Below are 16,544 nucleotides of genomic sequence, written 5' to 3'. Positions count from 1 at the left end.
TACTGCAAGGCAGGATGTGTTAACGAACAAGGTCTGTAATTAAAGCCTTGTGATCTGACACAGCTGACACACACACATGACAGCCAGGCTGAGATGTGAGGCTGAGTTGAGAAAAGGATTTTGGCCCTCGTGATAGTTTTAAACAGGAGCTGAAGCACAGGAGTTTAAGTCGGATCATAGCTTGTCATTATTCTAGCCAATTAATCTTACTACTTAAATACTTGTTTTCATTTCTTCATCATTTGCTCTTCTTTTTTGTAATGTAGGCATCCATAAGGCCAAAAGCTGAATACCAAATATTGTAAAATTTTGCAGTTAAACTCCATGCCATACCCAGATCTCCAGATATTAAAAGCTGTGCTCTCTTATCACTAAGAGTCAGAATTTTGATGAGCCTTTCCATATTTTATATTATCTTTTAATCTATTTCCTTGTAGTGAGCTGGGCGGGAATGAAAATTAAGCAATTAAAGGACGTCAACTGCTGTCATAAAAACTATTTTCCAGTGACACTTGAGGATGATCTTGATCTGTGCCAGGAAAATTTTATCATCCAGCAGGCAATTTGCCTGTCAGTCCTTCAGTGTCCCAACACTGCGGGCTGTTTTCACCCCAGCTACTGAAATATTGTCTCAGACCCACTTATATTCCACAATATGCTTTATTTCTTTATCTCTGTCTGTTTTTTACGTCATGTCATTTTGATCAAGTCAGATGTGGCTGTGATAGGCAGACCTTCTTCTACCATTTACACAATTAGCATATCTGCTGTTATGTACAACTCTTGTATAGGTCTGCAAGACTGATTAGGTTGTTGCATTATAATATTACTAAAAACTGCAGCTATATTAACAAAGTAGCTTCAAACGTTTTCATGTCAAAATGATGCTAATGAGAGCAGTAAGAGCTGATCAAAGCAATGAAGCTGCAGATGAAAGATAAAACAGTTAGTTGAATCTGCAAAAGGGCACAATAGAACTGGGGGAGATGCAAAGTGGAAAGCTCACTGCATGTATACGTTTACGGATGGATGACTACTTGTCTCCTGCCAGAGAAATCAATATTTAATTCCCTTCACAGTTTTAATTTCCGATCTAAAATGCTGATACTGCCGACTGTTAGAGTGACTACCGAGACAAACCTCTTGAATTTCTGTTTCTACAAGTGGACAGGAACAAGGGGAGGATCACTGGCAGTCTGTTCCAGAGCAACAGTTAAAGCTCGTTACTGCAAAAACTGCTTGCAATTTACTCAAGAACAGATTGTCTGCCATTTGTTGTCGGTGTAAGCTGTTTCTTGACAGATGCCCTCCAATGCATGTCTGCCAATTTTTTTTAAAAAAAAAGAAAAGAAAGGGAAAATGTGTGCTATTTTTTGGGTTTGTGCATCCCTGAACTTGCTAGGCGACTACAGACAAATTTATGTGATTTGGATTTTCCTTAGTTCTGATGTTTTTTGTTGTTGTTGGAATAGGAACATCTAAGTACCTTTATTTCTATTCATGCCATCCAGAGTGGGATATGAAAGCTTGCCCGCCTCACGGTTCATTTGGCGAGCCAGAAGGGCAATACAACTGGCCTATCAAAACGATTTGTTTAAGGATAACATACAGCAAACCTTTATTTTAGTGGAAATGATGGTCCAGAGGACACCCTGATATTTTATTCAGGCATTGCACCAGCGGAAGCTTGTCTATTTTACTTTGAAGTTGTGGTTTATATTGATGCTAAATTTGCAATCTTCAGGGATAAAAAAAAAAATCGAGACAACACGTAAATGCCAAAAATGCAGTAACACTAATGGCCACTTAAGGCTTGCTTCAAAAGCATGACATTCCCAGAGGGTATGGCATGCTTTTCTTCAATCATAAAATAACATGATTACAGCCTGGCACAAAAACATTTTCAATCTTCAGAATCTTTCCTTCATAATGACTAAGTGGGGTAACTTTCATTTCATTTTATTGTATTTATTTTTTTAAATAACTCACCCACTTTGCTACTGTCGAGGTTGTAAGTGGGGCTGCTTCGATGGATGGAGTGATGGAGCCTTTCTGGACATTTTATTGGGATTTTCTAGAAAATAATAAGAACTATTGTGCCAGAGATAAAAAGGTTTCTTCCTGTTAAAAAGGACTTTTCCTTCCCACTGTCGCCAAGTACTTGCTCACAGGGGGGTGACTATTGTGATCTGGTGCTGTATAAATACTAGTATTTATGACCCTATTACTAAGCTCTCATTGACAAATAGATGATATATACCAAGGCAACGAAGATTCCAGGTTCAGAGTCCACAGACCAGTGAGTGACATCGGTGGCATCTTTTATAAAGTGGAAGCAAAATGGTAGCATAGCATCTGCAAAGTGCAGAGTGCTGAAACTAATGGGTGACATCATAGGGGTTACTTGAGGAATGGGAAATGAATCCTGTCATTAATCAATTAGCTGGTTATAAGAACCCCAACCCTCACACAGACAGCCTAAATTTTGCATAAATACTGCAGATGTATCCATTTTCATCGCAACTCTGCAACAAATGCTTGCTGCAACATGTCTCAGAAAGATATTTTTATATAGATTTATCCATAATCGAGTTTGTCTGATTGCGTTTGACAGCGTTAAAACCAGGGACAGTGTGCTATCTTTCTTGTGGCAGAAACTGCAAATAATGGCTACAACACTGATAGAATGATATGTTGATCCCTTAAATTCTTAGAAGTCCATACAAAGTATTCAGAAAGCTGCGGTATCATGATACTCCAACATACAAGCCTAATGCAATAAGTGGAACCAGTCACTTTCCTTTACATTTTCATATACCCTGAGAGAACAAGAGTAAACAAAGGAGCCCGAGACGAAGATGAATAAAAGTAATTTTCTATTTTCTTTTTCTCCCTTCGAGTTCAAACACACAAGCGCAACAAAAACACCGTGCATAAATGGGGTCATGCTGCATTCTGCGGTGTGTTGTGTTGCATAAACCCAAATCATCAAGCAAGCTATCAACATCTGAAGAGATACATACAGTATGCAGTAATAGGCTGAGTCATCTAAATAACTCTTCAGCAGGGTGCAAGCTACAGAGAAAAGATAAAGTGATGGAAGGCACCCGGTTTGTAAATGTGTTTTTCTGCATAAATACAACCTCAAAACCGAGCATGCTGAATATAAAAATAATGCAGTCATCATTTAATCATGGAAACATGCATTCGCTCTCTAAGTTTATTCTTGGTGTTAACTTTCAAAGAACTTACATCGTATATTTTTATGACTTGTAGGTTTCATTTTATTTATGTTATGCACCGTAATTTTATTTGTTATTTGCTATTCATAATCTACACCCAAAGTAATTTGGATTAGTCAAATATTTAACAACAGATGGAATTGGCATTATAATGTGGAAAGGCTTGAAATGATAAACTGACATCATCTTATCTATATTCTGCAGTTGCTGTTGGCTCTGTTGAAGATTATAATGGCATTCAGCTCATTGTTTTAGTTTTACAATTAGACATTTTGATTCAGTCTCACGGCTCTCCTGTACTCTGATAAAAAAAAAAAAAAAAAACACTGTGGAAACTTTGCCAAGAACAAGCAACAAACAGGCAAAGTAAGCGACTAGCTGGAGAAGAATATGGAGCATTTATCAAATAAGGTGCTAGCCATTTTTATCTGTGACAAATTTACTTTGCATTATGCGAAGTTAGTCTTTTATTATTGAAAGTCTGGGTGTGTAGCCATAAATGTTTTGAAATGAAATCAAATCTGAACTGAATGTATGGTTTGATTTAGATAAATGAAACCTTTTGACTTTCTACACTTTTAGAAAATTTCGGACCAACATCCGTCAGAAACTGTGCTGGTTGATGAGATTTGTACCTCAGTTTCGTTATGCAATGTTTGTCGACAGCCGCCTGTGGAATATGAAAAATTAACACTGCCTTCTAAAGAAATCTCCAAAAAAATGGAACTAATGATCTGGAAGATATAGATGTAACTAGGGTCTGTTCCATTCCTCTGTCAGGGTCTTTAGAGAAGTATGTTTCTTAAAACTGCCAAAAAAAGCTCCATTATTCACAGAAAAATTGGTTTTGTGGGAAGCAAATGAATACTGGTGTGGATGGGTCATTAGTGAGCTTTAGACTAGAGAGAGGCTGAATGGAGCCATTTTATCAGGCAGAATACAGAATCCATCAGGCCTCTTTGAGCCAAAGAAGAAAAGATATCTCAAGTGAGCACATTGGACTGAACCTGAACACAAATGAGCATGAAATCAAGGTAAGTGGAGATATCTAGGCCAAGAGGCTATGCTTGTTAGCTAAGAGTATTATACTTTGACTTTGGAAACACAAAAGGGAGATAAGCTATTTAACAGGTGCTACGTAAACGAAAAGATGAATGAACATGGTGGGTGCACATAGGTCACAATTAATGGGATCTGATTTTAGACACATTTAATGTAGCTATAGTGTGGAAACTCAATCTGAATGTTTAGTTTTAGCTATCAGTGGCATATTCAGGGGGCTTTGATGGTCGACATTTAGACCATTATTATTGTTATAATAAATTATTCTAAAACAAATTTACAATAAATATATAAATACATAAAAATAAGAGTATGAATAGTGTGTAGAATTTGAAGACCACCATGTTTAAAGGTTTTTTTTTTTCCCTCTAAGAGGCTGAACTAAGAAAGGAATAATAGAAAGTGAAAAGTGAAGTGGGACCGATGTCAGTACATTTACAATTTTACAGTCGTACAGAACTTCAGATGGACATCATCTTTCACTTAGAGATCCATTTACAGGTGCAAAAGTAACAAGTCTGTGAGACTTTTTCTTATTTCTTGACTTCCCTTTTCACTAAAACAACACCATCACTGTCATTTTCGTCTCTGTTATGCACACTCTGTGCTCGCTGTGTCTACATGGCTCCATGCTGTAAATAGCATAATGGTAGAAAAGTCTCTTCCATACATCTTGAAAGCATGACAAAAAGAACCTGTCAGTAGTTAAGGCTGAGCCTTTGATCACATTTTCTCTGTATTTCAGAAAGACACAAAGGAAGAATAATTGGCAGAAAAATAGAAAAAAAGACTTGTCAATGTCACTTCTAACACTTCTTAAAAACCCCCAAAAAAACAAAAAACTGGCCTGAGCACTATTGGGTGGCATTGAGGAGACAACAGCTATATCATTTGAAAATGTGTATGGCAAAAATCTGATGTATATATGATTTATGTCTCCATATTTTACCTGGGTGTTATTTTATGAGTCAGACCAACAACCATTACAAGCGAAAATAATATTGTAATAATTGTTCTCTGGACCAAAATGTCCCTTATACCCCGATACTATGTATCGACACCAAATTTTAAACTAGAGTCATGGTGCTTTCAGACAGCCTGGAGGCATAAGCTATATTTAATTCCAGTCGAGGTCAAAAGGAAGCTCTTTTAAAGAACCTTCTTTAGCCATTTCAGTTTGACTGGTTAGCACACAATGAGATTGTACTGATTTATACGTGAAAAAGGCTTGTTTATGCCCTCTGGAGAGCTATTTTCTTGACATGTTGAGCACAGCAAAGTTCTCATTTTTAACGTAGTATAAATTTATTTATTTTTTTGAAATGCGCTCTTATCTAGAGAAAGATATTCACTCTTTGCGAGCATTACATAAACACAAGTGCCCCCTTTACTGCATGCAGATCTCAGCAGGTGAATGCTAACCGGAGGCTCCTTCTGTTTCCCCTAAGGGCGGACATGCTTTTAGGCAAACCATGTAGCAGCACAAACTGTGTGAACAACCAATGTGTGCAAAGGCAGCTGAATTTCTCATCAGTGCATAGGCCAGATCCCATGAGCCCTATGATCTAGTAAATAGATCTATCAGGAACAAAGAACCAACTTTTAACAATATTATGAACTGTAGCTGTGCCAAAGTAATCATTACAAGCCGTAGATTTAAAGTCTAATTTCCTAGCGTCTTAGTCAGCCATTTTAAACGAAAGACTAAAAGGGGGCATCCTCGTTGCCCCCTTTTCCATTGCTTTAATTGAAATTAAATGACAGTTTCAGCCACTAACCCTCTAGTGATTAAACCTTTAGATGAACCACTTCATTGAAGCCCCTTCTTCCCGTTTCCCTGCTGACAATCTGAAAGCTAATGGCTCTGGAGCAGCTACACCAAGCAAGTGATCCAGCAGTACCCCCATGAGAAACTTTGTGGGATTACAATATACTTACATGATGTTGAAACTGTGAAAAAGGTTTTGATTGTTGTAGTATCTTTTGCACAGGTGACTGTCTTCATGCCTCAACTGCATGAAGAGTAGTGAGAATAACTTCTGCAGGAAAAATTGCATCAAAGCAATTGAGAGAAAAATTAAATTAGTGTGTTTCCTTCGACACAGTCACTTTTTGAGTATAGTCCACAAATACTCTCTCTCACACACAAATGACTTTTGGAATTTTAAAATGTTTATTAAAAAAATAGAAAAATTGTATTTAAAAAAAAAAAAAAAAAAAAAAAAAAAAAAAGTCAGTTGTTTACACAATACAACGAGCCATTAAATGTACAGGAAGGAATGAGCTGGGGGGAGATTTGGTTCATGTAACAACCTAGATTATCGTTTAAACATATTGCTAAAAAGCTGCACTGGGACAAAAAAAAAAAAAAAAAGAGAAAAAAAGCTGACAGCATCATGTGTCCATCAGTTTGGTACACGGCATGTTACAATAATCTGACTTTCGAAACACGAGACTTTAAGTGATTTTTACTCTTACCTCAGCTAAAAGTCTCATAACAATAAATCTCTGGCTTGCCAAGCACAAGTCATATCACAAGTTGCTATGTAAACTTTAGCTGTGAAACTCTGTCTTTGAAATACTGACTTTAAAGATGGCAGAGGAAAACCTCTGGAAGAAATACGAGGCCCTCTTGCACAAATCAACAATTCTTATTAATTTAGGGAAAAAAACCCAAAAAAACCCCCAAAAAACCCCCCCCCAAAAAAACAAAAACAAAAACAAAAAAAAAAAAAACCAACCCTCACGGACATGCTGCTCATGCTAACAATCACTGACTGCGATCGGAGTCTGCTCTCAGAGCTTACATCTGCAAGCTCAATGGCAAAAATAAAAAGCTTTGTTGCCACTGACAAAACACAAAAGGCTCTGACTATGTAATGGAGAAGGGGCAGATTTGGTCATTTAGAAAAGGCAGTTACATTGTTGCTTTAACAGAATCAAAAAGGATATAAGGCAAGAAAACAAGCACTTTGCTGGTAATAAATAGCACCAACTTTTCTTGAACTAACAAGATATAACACTGCTAAAAAGGTGCATTTCCCCAAAACAGCCTATCAAGAGGAAATACTAATGAAGAAAGCAAAAACAAACCCCCAAATTAAGTGAGATGTTTAAAATGAGAACCAGTGGTGGGAGGGGGGGAAGCTATATTTGGACAGTTGGCAAAATTTCAAGTGATCATAAATCAATGGTAAATGACACATGAGTTATGTGTTGGCATCATGGGATTTTTGGCACATTTCTCACATTACACCCTAGCTCCCTCTTGTGTTGGAAAGCTGTAAACAGACAGTCCTAGGCCCTCAAATCCTTCTATTGCACAGATCAATGTAAGCTAAAATAAAAAGCAACCTTACAGTGGCGAGAACTCCCTTATTTTTAAAAAAAAGGAAAAAAAAAAGTGGAATAAATTAAAAAAAAACTGGTCAATATTGCACAGAAATGCAACAGACATAAAATAAGGTGGCAATGTTTACAGTACAGAACAAAACACAGACGTGCTAATGTGTGTGGGGGGAGGAGACATTAGTGAGGGGGGAAAAGTTTTTAAAACACAACCACCCAATTTAATTTAAAAAAAAAAAAAAAAAAAAAAAAAAAGGAAGCAGACAACGGATGATGCCCAACACACACACACAAAACACTTCGTACATTCAAACAAGTCATCACAGTTTGAGCACTTGCGATAAGGTCCGTTTTTGTGCCGTCACACCAAAAACACCGTCAGCGTTGAGCTGCATAGGTAGAAAGGTAGTGCTTCGATCCAGAGAACAAGTTGTAGTAATAGCCCTAGCTGTAGGGGCTCTTCATGAAGAGTTCAGCTAATAGGGTGTTGCATTCACAAGATCAAATGAGCCCCGAACCTGATGAGATGGGCCCCGACAAGAGTCAAAAGTTCAAGAGATGCCAGGCTCGATGAACCAGTTCAGTAAAATGGCACACGATGTTCAAAAAGGTCCGAGTTCCATGGAAACTCTACTTGACTTGAGCTGCTCAATAAACTAGGAAGTAACACTGATGACAAGGTGAAGTCTGGAAAATCCTCAATCAAGTCTGTGCTGGTGTGCGTCACATTGAGAAAGGGACTTCTGACAGATGTAACAAAATGAGTTCAGTCATGGATTTAAATTCAGTTTTCGGACAAGAAGTGTGCGGCATAGTGAACTGACTTGGGAATGCTAGCACGATAAGGTGCATTTTTGACAGTCTCCCATATCAAGATTTCAAAAAAAGAAAAGTATCATCACATGATCACTTTGATGGTTATAGAGAGGCCTTCAGAAACCAGTCGGGACAAATACTGTAGGTGTATTCTTTGATCTGATTTGGTTCAAGGCAGGAAGATTGTCCTTCTTTTTGCGTCGACAGGCGTTACGACCGTACTGCTGCTGGTTCCTGAAGCCCGATGTAGCGTTATGAACTTGGGGAACAAATCTGCGCTGAGGACTGAAGTTGCCATGACTTTGGCCTTGGAGGTTACTACATTGATTGTGCTTGAAGCCAAGTTTGGGATGCTCCAGTGAACCGTGGGAATTGGATCCCATGGCATAAGAGCGGCTCTGCAGTCCTCCTACCTGAGGGTGGTGAAGTTGTTGTTGGTGGTGGTGGGGACTTAGGAGAGGGCTGGTAGAGTTCATGTATTGTGAGATTTGAGGGGTTTGTGGTGCGGCTTGTGGCGACTGACGGTGCACAACGCCGATGGAAGGAGGGGTCTCGTGGTAGAAGCGGCAATCGGAGAGAGGGGGGATGGCTATGTTTTCTGGGAGGGACATCTGGATCTGAAAAAATGTGGGGAAAAAAGAAGATTGAATTTTGGATTCTTTTAAAGCATTAAAGGGCATTTGAAAAAAAAAAATTGGACTTTGCCTTTTGAAATATAAATGTCAGTATGAAAAAACAGACCGACCTGATGCATTGTGTGAATAAAGCCTGCTGGATGCGCAGTCCTCAGGTTAGTAGTCATCTGAAACATTGACTGGAAGGTCAGGGGATGGAATTGGACAGTAGTATTGGTGCCGTGAGGGGATTCAGATTCCTAGGAATGTCCATATACAAGTTAAGAAAGCCACACTGACAAGAGAAAAACCTTAAACATTTGGACTATGATCAACTTGTGATGGAACATTATAGCTGCTTTGTCTATGTGCTTTATCTTTACATATTTTGAATTACCACCTTGTGTGTCAAAGTGGTTGTCAAATAATTTGGTAAAATGAAGAAAAGAATATTTGCCCTTACTATGTCACTTCCCGAAGAGGAAGAAGAGGAGAGCGAGCAAGCAGAGGATGAGGACAAACGGTGATGGGGGCTGTTAACGAAAACTGGAGATGGTGACGGGGAGTCGGCACTGAGCGGGGAGGATGAGTCTCTTTGATCCCCACCCAGCATCAGCCTGGCGAGATCCTGTTCACATGCCTCAACATCTAGGACCAAACAGATAACGGTTAGACTGCATTGGGTATATTTGACACATTTTCCTCTTTTCAGCAACATCAGTTATTGAAACTGAACTCCAGTTTATGTTACGTGAAGCAGACACTAACCAGAAGTTGAAGACAACATTCTGTGGTTTCCCAGCTTGGCATACTGCTTGGCACCCCACTTCTGGATTGTCCAGTCCCTGTATTTCAGGACCTCCTGGCTGACTTTGATGAGTCTTCCCAGAGTACTGCAACATAGAGAAAGTAAAATATGACTACTTAGAGAAACACTGTAAAGATTAAATTCACCCCTAAACATAAGGAAAGGTTAAACTGCTTTTTTTTTTTTTTTGGGGGGGGGGGGGGGGGGCGGTTTGGCACAAACCTGTCACAGTCTTTGTTAGGGTATGCACGTGAAAGTGGAGAAACACTATGGTTTAGTACCATGTAGGCAAAGTCAAAAACCTGCTTGACTTGCAGAACTCCATATGAACTTCTGCCCACGTCGTTGCCTGTGAACATCACAGACACACATACACTCGATTAGTTGAGCATTACAAGACAGACTCTAACAGCATGACACATTTTGGCGTTCATATATCAAATGTTTTGGGATGTGCAGCAATCATTTGCCTCCTCTGCACAACTTTTATTGTTACTGAACCCACAGGTGATCATACTGGTGCGCTTTAATGTTTTTATTTCCCTTCACTTTGGATTGCCCTTCCAGCAGCCAATAAATACCTGTGTTTTTTTGCTTTTGTAGTCATGTCTTGTACAAATTCTATACACATTTGAACATTTTCTTTATTTTAGTCTGACCTGGTTGGACTGGATCTTCTATGCAGAGCAATGATGGTCTGTTTCCATTCCCCATTTCTTTGAGCATTTCCTCCTTGCACAGGTAGGCTCCTCCATTTTTCACTCTGATGGCGGTCTTAATGTAGTCGAAATCACGGCCGTACAGTGCAAAAAATTCAATCAGCAGGATGCCCAGGTTAATGTTGGGACGGCTCGTGTCTATCCGAGGGTGTAGCTGATTAACAGGACATAAAAGAACTTATTACCTTTGCTGTGTAACACTTCACATTTTAACAACTTTTTGGTCAACTTTTACAAAATGTTTTTATTTTAAATAAACCAGAGTGTAGTTATTACCAACTCTGGAACTAATCACTTTGCTGATGAGCATCACTGTGTACCTGCAGGAAGCTGATGGCCATTAGTATAAGACTGTATGAGCTAATGCCTCCAGTGAAGACTTCATTCAATTCTCTCTGCAACAGGAACTGCTTCAAAACGAAGATTAAGGGTGGCAGAACGGGGTACTTCTACAAGAAAAATAAATAAAAATAAAAATAAATTAGCAGAAAAACAAAACGATCATTTACACAAACTCATTTTTTTTAAAAAGGGAAAAAAGTCAGTCGTTAAAGGCTTACTTTAAGGTAGCTTTTGATGAACTGTGCTGCTTTGACTGCAGTCTCCACATTAAAGCTGATGTCCACTTTGACCCGTGTTTCACAGTCTGTAAGCTTGATGATTGGCACCTAAGGAAATGTCAGGAATTAGTTCACAATTTGGCAATGCCAAAATTAAAAAGCCAGGATTCTCTCTCGACTTACTGTAGCTTTGTCAAGGACTTTGATGGGATGTGAGCCGGACACATTGTGTTTTTTCAAGGCTTGCTCCAGTTCTTGCAGCGGGGGACGGTCCCACTTTCCGAACACCACCAGGTCAATGTCACTAAGGACGCAGCAGAATGAAAGCAACACAATTTCAAACGGTTTCTTTACACGTCTCTCAGACACACAGCAAATGTAAAAAAAAAAAAAAAAAAAAAAAAAGATAGCTACAACAAGACAAAAGAAGTTACTGTAACCATGTTCCAGTCATAACACTTCAATCTTATCTGCTCAACAAAAAGGCTTTTGACTACATAACATACATATGCACATATGTACAAATATTAAAGAAAGCAGCAGTGATCTCTGCCTGTTGGTTTGTGTACACATGTTAGAAAGAGTTTTATTTCATAACCAATATTTCATTGTTCAGGCAGTTTAATTTTCATTGCTGAGCGAGTATTATGTGAATCCAATGAAAACAACCATTGCACAAAACAGATGCTGTATGCACTCATTCCAAAAACCACTTCATTTGCTAATGCGATACAGTGTTTCCAAATAAGGCTGCTGAATATTTTAAACTCCTGCATATTTGCTGAAATGTCACTCCCCCTCAACAATCTTCATTTCTGTAACTCAACTCTCAGGACAAGACCTTGAGAAATACAATGCATACATAAAAAAAAACTATAATAAACAGCATCTAGTTCGGTGTAAATTCTAGCAGAATGAACACTGAATGCAGTGTGGCATTTTAATACTGACAAAAAAATGGTGCTCCCACTTCCTAAAAAGCAGCGTATTTTACATTTTACAAGAAGCCCGTGTAAGGTGAGAGTGCACGTCAACGGTAATGCAACAAATGTTACCTTGTTGGAAGATAAAGTCCAGTGCTGAAGCTGCCAAATATCTCCACCTGCAGAGGACAACATAGGTCTGGTTTCAAGAGCCATAAGCTTATCTGAGGTATTTGCTAGCTTGACCTTAATTTTGAGCTGACAATGTGGAACCTTAAAAAATAAAATAAAATAAAGACTTCAGTCTAGTTACAATTAAGGCCATACATGTTTGCACAATTGTCTGTTTTTCCCTTTATACACCACCACAGTGGGTTATTAAAAATAAAAAAGTAATTTTTATTTAGTTTATTTATTTCAAGTGCTGAACTTAATTGGTAGCTGGTCATTGAATGTGAACATTCAATCATTAATCTGACAAACCAAAATCAACACATCAGAGAGATGGCAAAAAGTTTAGAAGAGGCCGAATCAACAGTCAAGCACGTCCTTCAAAAAGAGGAATATACAATCTGAAAGACCAGCGCAGGCTGGGGATGACAGAGTTTGATGCTTAAGATAAAAAACAACTTCACAACACCTGAGTCCTCTCGAGGAGGCAAGTCTATCACTGACAAGGTCAACAATCAAGAGAGACCTTCATGAATACAGAGGGTATGGGACAAGGCTTAAATCATACACTCGATAACATGGCAAAATTAGACTTGACCAGACAATATCTAAAGAGAAAAAAAGGCTGCTCACTTCAGGAAAAATGAATTCATGATTAACTTGTACAGGAAGATTGGAAGAGAAAAGTATGCAGAAGGGCAAACTGAAGCATAACACATCAGCTGACAAGCATGGTGGAAGCAACATCACGGCACCAGCATGTATGGCTGCCAATGGAACTATGTCACTAGTGTTTACGGATGATTTAACTGCTGACAGAAGTAGCAGAAGTTCCCCTTTAGCAAGCTGTTATTTATGATTTTGGGGGGAAAAAAAAGATTTGCAAACTAAATTTGACCTTGCAATCTTTTTGTGTAGTTTTAAGCCATTTGGATAAATAAATATTCACTACTTAGCAGGTGTCTCTGAGTGTGCAACAATACAGTCTGGACACAGCTTGCCATCCAAGGCTGCTAGCATTAGGTGACAACTTTGTGCTCTACCCTTCTGCAAATATGGTCAATTCTGGACTTAGTAAAAACAATAAAACTCAATAAAAAAGTAAAGGCCAAGCCAGCTGCACTGCTATGTGGGGCAGCACACCCAAGAAGGTTTAACTCCAGCCTTACTTGAGCAGAATTCTAATATTTCTGAGTCTTTTACGTAGCACTGATTCGCAGATATCAGTATCTCTGTGCTGCATCCACAGTTTATGTATCCAGCTTGTTGACCAGGCTTTCTACTGTTAGTGCCAACTCCTGATCTCCATTTTCTACATACAGTGTATGGGCAAAATACACTAATTTTTATGTGTTAGGCAAGATGTGCAATAAAACTATTGCCTCTGTAAATGTCTGGTTTCTATAAAAGAAAAAAAGAAAAAAATCACCACCAGGGATAGGAGGAGTAACACAGAATGATCTTCAGAGAAAAGAAAGGAAAAGAATCCAATTCACAGTGAGGCCCAGTGGGATTTCTGTGGGCCAGGATTAGTTCAAAGTGTTTATAATGTGACCCCCCCCCCCCCCCCCCCCCCCCCCCCCCAAAAAAAGAGCCATTTGTTACAGAGTGCACTCTGTTGGCAGTATACAACGGAAAATAATTTACTAATGTTACTTCGGGAATGCAGGCAATATGAATGAATGATTACATCTGGCCAAGTCTGTTTGGACATATAGTGTAAACTATGCTGCTGACTGCCTTCTGCATAAAGCAGGACACACAAATGTAGTAAAGTGCCAAATGTAATGACTGCTGAAACCATGAAAATCATAGGCCTGATTTATGCAGGGCATCACAAACAAAAACAAGCTGCATAATTATAACCATAAAAAAAAAAAAAAAAATACAATTACTGAATACACCAACAGCAAAGAAAAAAGAAATTGGATTCTCATAAAGTTAAGTGCAGGGCAAAAAGATGCCCTTTATTGTGAGCAAGGCAGTAAAAAAATGCTTGATTGGGGTCATCGCTGTACTTCCTCTGCCTTACAAGTGCCTACGGTTGAAATATCCCCTCTGTTCTAGCATGTGTCCGAACATTTGGATGCCAGACAAAGACTGGGAGTAAAGGTTAATTTTTTCCAAATATCTGACTCGTGTGTTCAGTGTTACTCTGGAAGCAGGGAGGAGTACTCCTGAATTTAACAAGAATCTAACATCAGCTTGTCTCTTGCTTAACTTTAAGAAGGTACTCTGATACTCATAAGCCAACATACTTGGCTTATGAGACGTTTGGCAGCACATCACAAAAACAAAAGTATGTAAAACTGAGCATCCCAACCCCCACCCCACACCAGAGTTACCTGTCCAAAAGGTGTGCACAGGTAAACATCTATGCTGGTGAGACTCACCTGTACTGTGGGCCACAAATCTTTGATAATCCCCTCTATTCTGTTCACTACATCCCTTCTCATTGACTCTTCTTCTGGTTTTGGTGACATGAAGCTGAAGAAGTCCATAATCTCTTCGTGAAGACTAAAAAGACGGAAATCAAGTGTAAACCAGATGCACATCTATGGTGAAACACTGCATTTGGATAAAAGAAAAGTTTGTCCATGCCCCCTCCCTCCTTTTCTTACCCATTGATGCCCTGGCTGTAGCGCCTGGTTTTCCACGGGCTACAATTAGAGTCTGGATGATGTCCATTGGAGTCGAAACACAGGAGGGGGTTGATGCCGTGGAAAGTGTTGGCCCTGTTTAGGTGCTTCCTGCGGCTGGATGAATGTGTCTGATAGTGGTGCTTGTTCCCATGCTGATTTCTTATCCCAGGGGGGGTGTGGTCGGTAGATTGTTGCATGCTGCGCCAGTGTTGCTGAACAGTGTGAAAAGGGGTTAGAGGGTATTGCTGTCGAAGACTGTTCTCCTTCAACTCCTGCTTGCCGTAGTGCAAGAACTGGTTAGCCTCTTCTGTAATGCTCAAATTGTCGATGTGCAGGCAGGAGCCAGAGGGCGAGGAACTCTCGGCCTCCGAGTCCAGAGAGGAGGAGGACGGCGACAACGAGCCCTTCCTCCGGACACTTCCCCTCTCCCCGCTGCCGTCTCGCTTCGACAGGTTCCCCAACACTACCATCGGTGGCGGTGCTACATTTCTGCAATACTCACCGCGTGAGTCCGTGGAGTTTGCGCTCTGCGCTGCAAAGTTACGTTGGTGTTGAAGGCGGCTGTCGATACCGGAGCCTGCTCCGAATTCCTGAGGGGTTCCCCAAATGTGCATCCACAGGGTACTGGCAGGTACCTTCTGCTCCGGCTGGATCCAAGCGGTCCTGGGATCCATTGGACTCAGAGTTTAACGGGAACCCCTCTTCTCTTCTTAAAATGGCAAGCAATGTAACAAATGAAACACACTGCAGTCAAGCAAACTAATAAATCCTACCGCGCTTATTCACTTATTATCCTCTCAGGGTTTCATGTCCGGAAACGGGTTTGGTTTTCCAAGCGGCTTCGTTAACTCCACTACCCTAGTAAAACAGCAATATGGCGCACCCAGTAGCATTCAGCATCTACGCATGTCTGAGGGATTTAAATCTTTGAACACACCCCTCAGCCCCGAGAGAGCGGTAAAGCTAACAATATACAGGCCTCACAGAACGGAAGCTGGTCCCTTGAAATTTAACTAAATTTAATTATTTTATTTTGACGCACTAAAAGTAAATGAAAAAGAAAGAAAATAATATGAGCTACTTATTATTATTTCCAGTTATGCCGTTCTTTTTGTTGTTGTTATTCTTAGATTTGGCACAAAGCATGCTTTTGTTTCTATTAAAAATATTTCCCACTATCAACGACTAAAATAGTTTTGATTTATAAAACTTCTACGATTATCTGCTCCTATCATAACAAATTGTAAAGAGGTTAAAAGAAGAAGTCCTAATTCGTATGAGCTTGAACGTTATGATGAATGTGGCTATCGAGCGATTGTAGATTTTACTTTGATAGGCAGCCCCGGAAATGGCAGCTCTTACAAAATTTCCACATTTGATAAATCTTAACACCGGGTAAGATAAAACATGATTGTTGTAGGGGTTTAGTAGTCCTCGGGTATTACTCTATTTTAATGAATCCTGACGTTTGCGAAATACACCTCACTGTTCATCAAACTGTGAACGTTTTACTTTTTTAGGTTCAAGCTAATTTTTTATAAAAATAACAGGTTGATCAGATAGTATGCAGCATTCCCAATAGCTTTGAAGTATGCACACATCACTGAGAAGACCTAGGTTAATAGAGACTGCAGCAAAT

At 39.4% G+C, this 16,544-nt stretch overlaps 1 protein-coding gene across 1 annotated transcript; it reads right to left on the bottom strand.

Annotated features, from left to right (window-relative positions):
* Positions 1-7,000: 7,000 nt before the first annotated feature.
* On the bottom strand, positions 7,001-15,829 carry LOC146507836 (terminal nucleotidyltransferase 4B-like). The gene is made up of 12 exons (XM_085177867.1): positions 14,885-15,829; positions 14,657-14,780; positions 12,225-12,271; positions 11,353-11,473; positions 11,170-11,277; positions 10,930-11,058; positions 10,550-10,763; positions 10,113-10,239; positions 9,851-9,975; positions 9,546-9,730; positions 9,214-9,342; positions 7,001-9,085 (listed from the first exon to the last, which is right to left on the bottom strand). The coding sequence occupies exons 1-12, from the start codon at positions 15,577-15,579 to the stop codon at positions 8,585-8,587; spliced, it is 2,505 nt and encodes an 834-aa protein (XP_085033993.1). The 5' UTR covers positions 15,580-15,829; the 3' UTR covers positions 7,001-8,584.
* Between the last annotated feature and the right edge of the window lie 715 nt (positions 15,830-16,544).

Source organism: Neolamprologus multifasciatus, chromosome 11 (assembly GCF_963576455.1).
Source record: "Neolamprologus multifasciatus chromosome 11, fNeoMul1.2, whole genome shotgun sequence".
In the NCBI taxonomy this organism is placed as follows: Eukaryota; Metazoa; Chordata; class Actinopteri; order Cichliformes; family Cichlidae; genus Neolamprologus; species Neolamprologus multifasciatus.
The sequence above is the reverse complement of the archived record's forward strand: the minus strand, read 5'-3'. Positions and strand labels throughout refer to the sequence as shown.

What these genes read in the sequence shown, in the direction of transcription:
- LOC146507836 (XM_085177867.1), bottom strand. Translation starts at nt 15,579, where the DNA reads ATGGATCCCAGGACCGCTTGGATCCAGCCGGAGCAGAAGGTACCTGCC. An exon ending in ATTTGTGGCCCACAGTACAG is followed by an intron (nt 12,272 to 14,656) that starts GTGAGTCTCACC and finishes TGTCCTCTGCAG; the next exon opens with GTGGAGATATTTGGCAGCTT. An exon ending in AAGTCCTTGACAAAGCTACA is followed by an intron (nt 11,278 to 11,352) that starts GTAAGTCGAGAG and finishes ACATTTCCTTAG; the next exon opens with GTGCCAATCATCAAGCTTAC.